Below are 10,776 nucleotides of genomic sequence, written 5' to 3' on the forward strand. Positions count from 1 at the left end.
TTTGATTCTTGATCCTTTCTTTTTCTCATATAAGAGCCAAGTTCTCTCAACTTGGCATTGAAAGATCATATATATGTGTGTGCGCACGCGCGCATTGATCCCCACTGACCTCTAGTTTGATTATTTAATTCTTGACCCTTTCTTTTTCTCGTATAAAAGCCAAGTTCTCTCAACTTGGCATTGAAAGATCATATATGTGTGTGTGTGTGTGGAAGAAGAAACTGAGCAACCAGAGTCTCCTACTTTTTCTGATATGGTTCCTCCTTCAAATCAAGATCTCAATCATCAAAGTAACGTTATTTCTTCTGAAATTGATAGAAGAAAAGAGTTTAAATATGATCTCCCACTATATATATACACACACATAAAAAATAAAAATTGTAATACTCGTTAGAAAATCGTGAAATAGACATGTTTTGCTACAGAACTTGAAATTGTTTTAAGTAATTATTCATTTAATTTTTTTGATCACTCGGTCAACTCTAATTCGATTATTATTTTTCATCGTTTACTTTTCTTATATTCGGCATTATAAAATTTGTCTACTTATGCATAAAAAAGTCAAAAATTAAAAACTTATTAAAAAAAATATCGAATTTTATTCATTTAATGAAATTTGATGAATCTAAACCGTTTTAACTAATTATTCATTTGATTTTTTGATCACCCATTCAATTTTAATTCAATACTTTGACCTTCGACTCTATATTTTGATCGGATCAACATGGGCAGACCCACATGGGGTCATGTGGGTCAAATGACCCCATAATTTTTTTTTAATTTTTTTTTTTCAAAAATCTGTAACTGTTTCCTTCATGGTTTACTTTGATGCGCTCATTAGGGAATGTCAAACGAAATCGAAATATTACATTATTAAAACTATTTCGAAGTGATCACGGTCTAATTTTTTGCTCATTAATGGCCAACCATAACAAAGGTTGTGGCGTTTTAAAGTAGACCATTTCAAACTAGTATTTCGAGAATTTCGATAATATGCTAACTTTAAAAATTCGCCGACAATCGTACTCTAGCAGAATTTAGAAATCTTCTATGTCACCTTAAGCTCGTTTCGAGAATTACATCGTAGTTCTATTAAATGGTCCAAACGGATATCGAAAAGACGTCTTTAAATTTTTTTAATTATTTCATTAACGTTTATTATTTTTACACAATAAATTCCTCAATATAATTTATATAATTTTATTAGCAAATTTTACATAGAGTATGGTGTAAAAAAATTTACGATCGCTATAAATGATTTGAAGTCATCTTAATCTCATTAATATTTACAAAACCAAAGAAATGTTTGTGATTTTTGTGTGTTCATGATTAGGTTAGGTAAGAAATTAAAACATGGAGTGAAGCAATAATTAAAAAAAAGAAAAAGAAAAAAAGAGTAATCCTATTCATCAATAGTAAACAGCATTCATTCATTTAGTCGATAGCGAACCTTCTTATTTATGATGTATTTTAATGCATAAGACAGTTAATTATGGGCACCACTACCAATTGATACGATTAATGATTATAATCTATATTAGTGACGAATAACTTTATTAAAAAAAATGTTTTTATTTAATTTCTTACTCACATTGAAGTGATGATCGTGACTGTAAATGGCCATTGAATGGATTTCATCCCGTTCAATGAGAAAATCAAAAACTAAATAACCAAAAATGTGAATTCATTAAAAGAACCTCGAAATTGCGTTGTTGACCTGATAACTTGATCACTCTTAGCCATTTTAAGTGATTATTCATCCAATTTTTTATCCCCACTAACCTCTAGTTTGATTATTTGATTCTTGATCCTTTCTTTTTCTCATATAAGAGCCAAGTTCTCTCAACTTGGCATTGAAAGATCATATATATGTGTGTGCGCACGCGCGCATTGATCCCCACTGACCTCTAGTTTGATTATTTAATTCTTGACCCTTTCTTTTTCTCATATAAAAGCCAAGTTCTCTCAACTTGGCATTGAAAGATCATATATATGTGTGCGCGCGCGCGTACACAGATCCCCACTGACCTCTAGTTTGATTATTTAATTCTTGACCCTTTCTTTTTCTCATATAAAAGCCAAGTTCTCTCAACTTGGCATTGAAAGATCATATATATGTGTGTGCGCACGCGCGCATTGATCCCCACTGACCTCTAGTTTGATTATTTAATTCTTGACCCTTTCTTTTTCTCGTATAAAAGCCAAGTTCTCTCAACTTGGCATTGAAAGATCATATATATGTGTGCGCGCGCGCGTACACACACACAAACACACATACATACATACATACATATATATAAAGAAGAAGAAACTGAGCAACCAGAGTCTCCTACTTTTTCTGATATGGTTCCTCCTTCAAATCAAGATCTCAATCATCAATGTAGCGTTATTTCTTCTGAAATTGATAGAAGAAAAGAGTTTAAATATGATCTCCCACTATATATATACACACACATAAAAAATAAAAATTGTAATACTCGTTAGAAAATCGTGAAATAGACATGTTTTGCTACAGAACTTGAAATCGTTTTAAGTAATTATTCATTTAATTTTTTTGATCACTTGGTCAAGTCTAATTCGATTATTTTTTTTCATCGTTTACTTTTCTTATATTCGGCATTATAAAATTTGTCTACTTATGCATAAAAAAGTCAAAAATTAAAAACTTATTAAAAAAAATCTCAAATTTTATTCATTTAATGAAATTCGATGAATCTAAACCATTTTAACTAATTATTCATTCGATTTTTTGATCACCCATTCAATTTTAATTCAATACTTTGACCTTCGACTCTATATTTTGATCGGATCAACATGGGCAGACCCACATGGGGTCATGTGGGTCAAATGACCCCATAATTTTTTTTTAATTTTTTTTTTTCAAAAATCTGTAACTGTTTCCTTCATGGTTTACTTTGATGCGCTCATTAGGGAATGTCAAACGAAATCGAAATATTACATTATTAAAACTATTTCGAAGTGATCACGGTCTAATTTTTCGCTCATTAATGGCCAACCATAACAAAGGTTGCGGCGCTTCAAAGTCGACCATTTCAAATTAGTATTTCGAGAATTTCGATAATATGCTAACTTTAAAAATTCGCCGACAATCGTACTCTAGCAGAATTTAGAAATCTTCTATATCACTTTAAGCTCGTTTCGAGAATTACATCGTAGTTATATTAAATAGTCCAAACGGATATCGAAAAGACGTCTTTAATTTTTTTTAATTATTTCATTAACGTTTATTATTTTTGCACAATAAATTCCTCAATATAATTTATATCATTTTATTCTTTTCCCTCGCCAGCTGTTCTGTCTCGCCATCGCTCTCCTCCTGTTTACCCCACCCTTGTCTCTCTGTACAGCCTGATTATATATATGTGTATGAAATAAATTATACCAAATCACATCAAAATCCAGTGCCAATTGACGGTCCTGACTTTCTCATCTCGTGCTCTACTTTGGTAATCGGATCTAGATCATCGCAGGTTGATCGTACTCGTAAGTCATTTTCTTCGATTTCTCGTTTCTCATTTATACGGTTTCTTTAATTTTGTTTCGTTTTGTGTTTGTTGTTTTTTCTTTTTGGCATTTTCATTGATCTGAACTCGGTTAGAGCTTTGCATGTGTCTGTGAGTTTGTTTTAATAGTGTAGATCTGTGTGTTGAATGAATTGCATTGTTGTGAATAAATTGTGATCCGTCGTTCTCCAATTCAGAAAATGACTGCTGAAACGGCGGTTTTTAAGGAGGTATCTGAGGTGGTTGCTAAGCCCCCTGTTTTAACTGAGGAGAGCGGTGAATTGTGCATGAGCTTTAATCAGGATCTACTCAAGCCCGATTGCAATGGGATCAACCACCATGATCAAGGGGAAACCAGCCACCACGATCACAGTCATGATCCCGTTAATTCTTTTGATTTTGTGAGTAGGAAGGATGGTCTCAGTGATGATCCTCTCGACAAAAAAGATGTTGTTGGGGAAATTTTGAGTGTTTCACCCAATTCCGGAGCTGTTGATGTCCAAACTGAGGCAACGGATGCTCAAAATGGAAAATTGGGTGTTGAAAATGGAAAAATTAGTGAATCACTGGAGGAGGAAGAAATTGGTGTTGCAGAAGGGAGCAGAAGGAGTCTTCTTCTGGATAACAATGTAACACAAGACAAAGAGAACTCGATTGGTGATGGGGCTGAGGTCCATGCCGCCACCGTTGACGCTTTGGTGGAGCAAAATGAAAAAAGTGAAAGCAGGAAAGATGCTGAAATAAAGGAGGATGAGGTTCAAATTGGAAAAACCGCCTGCTCAGAAGTTGAAATAGAGCTGGATCAGGCTCAAAATGGAGAAACTGGAGGCACAGTAGGATCTTTAATAGGAAAAGTTGAGGATCAAACAGATTTGGAGGTGTCCCCTACAACCATTGAGAATCAGGAATCTCATGTTGTGGTTTTGGGGCTGGACGCAGGAATAGAGAGTGGAGATTTAGATAATTTGTCGTTAGGCATTAATGTGTCTGGTGATGGTAGCGACACGTGTGAGGATCATAGTAATTCAAAGTCAACTGAGGGCCCGGGATTAGGCCAGGAATCGCAAGATGTCATAAATGCTGTTAAAGTTAAATCACAGGGGTTTGAGGTGAACTCACAGGAGCAGATAGAGGTAAATTTGGCAGAAGAAGTCGCAGAAACTTTGGATTGTAAAGCCACTGTCACAAATTCTGCACATTTGGATTCCAATAGCCCAAGAAATAATGAGGAGAAGCAGGTTGGGGAGATGAGCTCGCAGGAGCATATAGAGTTGAAGTTGGAAGGAGAAATCGTGGAAACTGTGGCGTGTAAAGTCCCCGTAACAAATTCTTGGCATTTGGATTCCCAGCGCAATCCATTTAGTAGTAAGGAGGAGAATACCAAGCCAGAGTTGGATTCTGATGAAATAAAAAATCAGAAGTGTGACACCACAGTTAGCACCAATGATCAAGATGTCATAGGGCAGGGGTACAAGGAAGAAGAAACGGTGGACGAGACTGACTTGAAATTGGAAACCAAAACTGTTAGCGGTCCAATTTTAGAAGAAATTAAAGAGGACTTACCTGTAGCTCATGTTCTTCATCCTGAAGAACCTGATTCCCACACTGATTGTAATGGAGAATCTCCTGCAGTTGTGGATTCTGGAACTGAGATTAATGTCGCCCTACCATCCACATCAAGTTCTGAGGCTAGTGAGCCTCAAAAGGAAATTGAAATTTGTAATGCTAAAAGGGTCGAGGGTGTTTCTCTTTTGCCTGCTGATGGTCCAAAATCAGAAAGTAATGTTGAGAAAGGCCCACTCGTTGAGGGCAGCATGCAAAGTTTCAATCCTAGTGATGCAAACTCAGAATCTAAATCTGCACTTGAAATAGTTGATCACAAAGAAAGGCAGCCTACTTCCCAAGGTGTTGATGTGCACGTCCGAACTGAAGTTTCAAGTGGGAATGCTAATTGTGCCCATAGCCCTTGTATTACTGCTGATGTAATATTAGAATCTGAAGTTGAGAACTCTTCTATGTTAAGCAGAGACATGACTACTGATGGTGGTGTTGCATGTGAATCTGATGTTTCGAATGGATCAACTGTTAATGATGAAGGTATGCTTAACATCTCCGTGAAGACAGAAGATGTTGAAAACCTGCGAGATGAATTGGCCGGTGCAGAGGGAAGAAGTGATGGGAATAATATGTTATTGAAAGAAAGTGATGAAATTGAAAAATCTAAAATTAACCAAATTATAACAGCTTCACCAGAGAGTTCTAGTGCTGATGCCATCACTGTTGAGGGCACTAGTGTTGAGGCTGTTACAAAGACATTCAACTTTCTTATTAGAATTCCAAGGTTTAATGATGAAGAACTTAGAGAACAGATCTTGCATGCTCAGTTACAAGTTGAGGAAAAGACACAACTCAGGGATGCTATTCGACCTCAAATTCAGAAGAAAAGGGTAAAATGCCCATCTATAAATTTTCTCTTCTTTCGCGATCTCTAAAAACCAAAATATTTATGATGCTGCTTGGATTCACCTATTTACAGGCCAACTGTCAAACTCATGGTATTGAATATGAAGCTGCCAAGTTAGAAGACAGGGCTGGACGGAAGGTAGTGAGGTCAAAGCGCTTGGAAATAGATTCTCTCCAGTCTGTGATTAACAGAGCAAAGAATGCCACATCTATTGAGGATATTGATAGCCGGGTAGTTATCTCTCTCCATCTCCCTATCTCTGTGCGCGCATGTAGAAGCATGTGTGGGCCTCTTGTAATTAATTGTGTTTGTAACTTTTGCAATCTTTACTTTCTTGCTTGATTTAAACTATGCCTCAAAACAGATACACAACATGGAACATGTTATGCAGCATGAAACCCTGCCCTTAAAAGAAGAAAAGCAATTCATTCGTGAAATCAAGCAACTGAAGCAGCTTCGTGAACAGTTGTCCTCTAACATGGGTAACCAAGATGAAATCCAACAGGCTCTAGACCAGCGAGAACAAGTTGAGGAACGTCTGAAGGTACCTGATTATTGTTGTGCTAAGTATAAAGACATATTCAGTATTTTGCTTGTAGCTCTATTTGTCTTGCAAGTTGCAAATCTATAGTATCAAAAGGAGGAGAAAGATAATGGCATCATCTTGTGTGGAGGACATTCCACCCATGCTCGTGTACACTTCAAGTCTATTTTATAGATGTACTAGTGTGGAAATAAGTTGAACCATGTGAAAGCTAGAGTGGTTTTATAGTCATTTGTTGATTGCGGGATTCAATGCCTATATTGGAAATAAATGCAGGAACTGAAAAAGGAGCTCGATAGCCTCAAAGTCAAGGTCTTGAGAGCCGAAGCAGCTGTTATTGCTGCAGGGAAAAAATATGAAGATGAAAATAAAAAGGTTAAGGAACTCCAAGATCAGTTCAGAGCTGCAGACGAAGTTCGCCAAGCAGCATATGCTCAATTGGTGAGCCTGAAAAAAGACTTTTTTGACAAGGTCAGTTGCCATTTTCAGTATATACCTGATTGCTTTTATTGAATAAATAATTTCAGTTGGGACAATTTCTTACTGATAGCTATCCTCGTGGAGTTACCACGTTAGCTTAAGACATGAGGAAGCGTCTGATGAGCATTTAAATAGAAAGTCAATGAAACCTGAAATTAGATGATGCATTCCTTTAATAATATGTATATGAGATTCCTTTCCATTCATAACCTTTATTATTTCCTCATGCCTCCAAAGGAAGGGGTCTGAGAATACCAGACGTGCAATTAATGGTGGTAGGATGCGAGAATCTGGATTTCATAATTCCTAGTTTAATTCTTTATTATTATTTCAGTAGTAATACTGTTTTTCTGTTGACTGATTGGGGATGGTATGGAAATATGTTATTATGATTATGGTACCTCCTTTTCCGCTTTATGTCAGACATGCACAAACACAAATGCTAACATTCACTCACTCATGTACACCTAGACAACTCCAAGGCACCCGCATACTTTGAACCCGCACACTGAATATTTTTTATCAGTGTTGATGACCTAGATTGATGGTGAAAATTGGTTCCGTTTATGACTGTTTAATGTCAGTTAAACATTGGTCTAGATGGACTCTAAAGATGCTATTGTGGAACAATAGAAGTTCTGGCATCATGTTGAAGTTCCTTTGCAAAGAATCAGGTTATGCCCTTGTTTGAGCCCGTTCTTTTGAAAAAATGTATTTTTCAACAGTATTTTGACATCATTTTAACCACACATTCTCCAATAAAATAATATTACATGCAAATCCAAAATTTTTCCTTATTTTTTAACTACACATTTCTCCTCAATATACTATTGAAAAATTCATTCTTCCCCCAAAATGGGGCTCAAACAAGGGCTATATGTTGATTAAGATGAAGGCCTCTAACATTCATATGGGCTGGTCAAGCATTTGATAATTTAAACTATGATAGCTCTGTACTCCACATTTTAGTTCAAGTAAAAGAAATTTGTGTTAGTTGTATGGTAGCCCCTTGTCATCAAGCTCTATAACTGCTTTACCCTGTGAAACAATTATTTGGTCATGTGGTTTCAAATATTGATGGAATTTAACTTTTAAGAGAGAAACTTGTTAAGCATTCAATTGTTAGAACTAATGTGTGGAGTAGATCTTATCATAATGCCTGTAAATCTTTTTGCTTGTATCTTGTACATTCTTGGCAGTTTGGCCTGGCTCATTTCGGTAATTAGCATCAGTACAATGAGCAAACTGCAATATAATATTGATACTGTTTTTTCTCTAAGTTACAGAGACTCAAATGGAACAAATATTAGAAAAAGAAAATAATAAAGATCAGTGTAATTTGACTGAAATTACTTGAATGTGCAGAACAAACATTTTCGCATGTACAAGGATGCTGCAGCAGCAGCCAGTGATTATGCCTTCGGCAAAAGTAGAGAAGCACTTACTCGTCATTGTGTAGATCAGGTTGGTTTATTTGCGTTTCATCCTGTCTTTTTGATAGGAAAAGTCGAACTCTGACTGTATTTGTGTCAATCAGGTTGAAAAAGTTATGGAACTGTGGAACACAAGCGAAAACTTTCGCAAAGAATATGTCAAGTACAATGCAAGGAGTACTGTCAGGAGATTGGGAACGCTTGATGGTCGTTCACTTGGCCCTGATGAGAAGCCACCAATTCTGCCAGGTTATGTTGATAGAAGAGTGGGTAATTTGGTTTCAACACCAGCTCTGGCTGATTTGGTGTCTCAACATCCAATTCTTGAGCTAAAGCAAGAAACAGCTGTTGAAACCGTAATAGTAGATGATAAATCTACAGAAGTGGCTGAACCCAAGAACCATGTAATCAAAACTAAGGGACCGGCCAAATCTAAAATGGCAAATAGTTTGGAAACTAATTCTGGCAGGGATTTGACTGATGAGACAGAGGAGGAGCCTGTGAAATCAAAGGAGAAGTTGGAGCTGGATAGGAAGGCTGAGGAACTGAGAAAGCAGGAGGCTGAGGCCAAGTTAAGGGAGCAACGTCGACTGGAGGAGATTGCCAAGGCTAAGGAGGCACTTGAGAGGAAGAAACGAAATGCAGAGAAGGCGCAAATGAGGGCTGAATTGCGGGCACAGAAGGAAGCTGAACGAAGAGAAAAGGTGAATTTCTACCTTCCAAATCCGCATTATTTTCATACATCTAAACTATAATGATATCATGATTCCGTGTATGAATGAATATATTCTCGTACAGGAGAAAGAAAAGAGATTGCGAAAGAAGGAAAGTAAGAAGGCTGCTGGAACAGAAGGGAGTGAAAACAATGATTGTGAAACAGATCACAGCTCTGAGAACCCGGTTGAAAACATCAAGGAGAATGAAGTCAAGGAGAACGCACCTGTAGTAGCCAAAAGGCCATCAAAACATCCACATTCCACAAAGCTAGGCAAAACAAAATCCATCCCTCCACCTCTTCGCAACAAAAACAGGAAAAAAATACAGCAGTGGATGTGGGTAATTCTTACAAGCTTGATTATTGTAGTTCTCTTCTGGCTTGGGAACTTAAGTGCCTTTACAAATGTAAACCTTAAGCGGCAAGGCCCTGTTCCCTAATTGGTTTTTTGGTCGTTAGCTTGGGAGACTTGGGTTTGAAGGCTCGTTTTTTGACAACATATAGGATATTCTTTAGTTCTCTCTTGGATTTTAGATTACATATCTTACATTATCTATGGTTTTTCAGATTATACAGTTGATAGAATGATTCTGTTATATTTTACAAGACTAGGAAGAAGGAACATATTCACAAGCGCTTGTTGCATCGCAATTTATTAATATCATACAGAAATTCATCTCTCCGTTGGTTTTTATATTGTATGCTTGAATTTTTTTGGTCTCAAAATGGGAAGGTCGAAGGAATAAACACATTACAAGTCTCCAGGGAGCACAGGGAAGAACCATGGGAATGTGTGGTTGGTATATACTATATACATTGCTAGAGACAAATGGATTTGCAGATAAGCCGGCTCATAAAAAGGCCATTATCAGCCCTAATCTTCTTTGATCTTGCAGAAGGACGACCGGATTAAAAAAGAGAAGCTAGAAGTAGTGATTTTAGCACTTCTATCAGTCTGTATCCTCTTTTCCTTTTTTTTTTTTTTTTGTGTGTATGTGTGTTGAATGAGTATTTTATAATGTATAAGAGCTGTTGGGGCTTTTGATATAGGGATGGCAACTGACGGGACTTCAAATATCAATTACTCTTTTATGGGTCAGTGAATTAGTTGAAAAATGTTTGCATTTGAAGTGTATCACGAGAAACACTAAAATAAGGAAATAGGTTCTTCTCCCATTTTTTTTTCTTATTATTTTTAACACTTTGCCTAATCCCCACCCTTGTCCTTTCTGCCCTACTCGTACACTTATGTTGCATCCTGAAATGAGGGTGGAATAACGCCTTCTGATCTACCTAGCCGCCTTTAGGCATTTCTGTTGCTCTGAAGGACGAGTGTAACCTGAAAAGTGAGGGCGGGGCTTTCTCCCCCGTTTTACCTCCTGTGTGAAAATCAGTAGGCGCGTTAGGAGAAAATAATTTTGGAATTTAGAAGGCTAAAAAATGTGCAATCAAATCATACATGTTGCCCTTAGGAAGTATTTATTGACGTGGGGAAGTTGAGCGGGAGCCAGGTGGTTGTGGTGCCATGTGTCCTACATTGGCCTTCCTATTATCCCTACGTTTGGAGTGGGGAGTTTTAACTACCTCGGGGGGTTGTGCTCGTGGTGACCGCCGTA

At 36.9% G+C, this 10,776-nt stretch overlaps 1 protein-coding gene across 1 annotated transcript; it reads left to right on the forward strand.

The window, feature by feature from the left end:
• The first annotated feature begins 3,295 nt into the window (after positions 1-3,295).
• Positions 3,296-9,842, forward strand: LOC111392869 (myosin-3-like). Its single transcript, XM_023018270.1, has 8 exons — positions 3,296-3,504; positions 3,722-5,971; positions 6,061-6,219; positions 6,353-6,532; positions 6,809-7,003; positions 8,378-8,476; positions 8,550-9,149; positions 9,244-9,842. Exons 2-8 carry the CDS (start codon positions 3,725-3,727, stop codon positions 9,598-9,600), a joined length of 3,837 nt encoding a protein of 1,278 aa, XP_022874038.1. The 5' UTR covers positions 3,296-3,504; positions 3,722-3,724; the 3' UTR covers positions 9,601-9,842.
• Positions 9,843-10,776: the final 934 nt, after the last annotated feature.

The sequence above is a fragment of the Olea europaea genome, unplaced genomic scaffold, assembly GCF_002742605.1.
Source record: "Olea europaea var. sylvestris unplaced genomic scaffold, O_europaea_v1 scaffold991, whole genome shotgun sequence".
Taxonomy (NCBI): domain Eukaryota; kingdom Viridiplantae; phylum Streptophyta; class Magnoliopsida; order Lamiales; family Oleaceae; genus Olea; species Olea europaea.

Excerpts from the sequence above, each read along its gene's own strand:
- LOC111392869 (XM_023018270.1), top strand. The coding sequence starts at position 3,725 with ATGACTGCTGAAACGGCGGTTTTTAAGGAGGTATCTGAGGTGGTTGCT. Across the intron at positions 6,533-6,808 it reads AAGTTGAGGAACGTCTGAAG|GAACTGAAAAAGGAGCTCGA; the intron begins GTACCTGATTAT and ends AAATAAATGCAG. Across the intron at positions 8,477-8,549 it reads CTCGTCATTGTGTAGATCAG|GTTGAAAAAGTTATGGAACT; the intron begins GTTGGTTTATTT and ends TGTGTCAATCAG.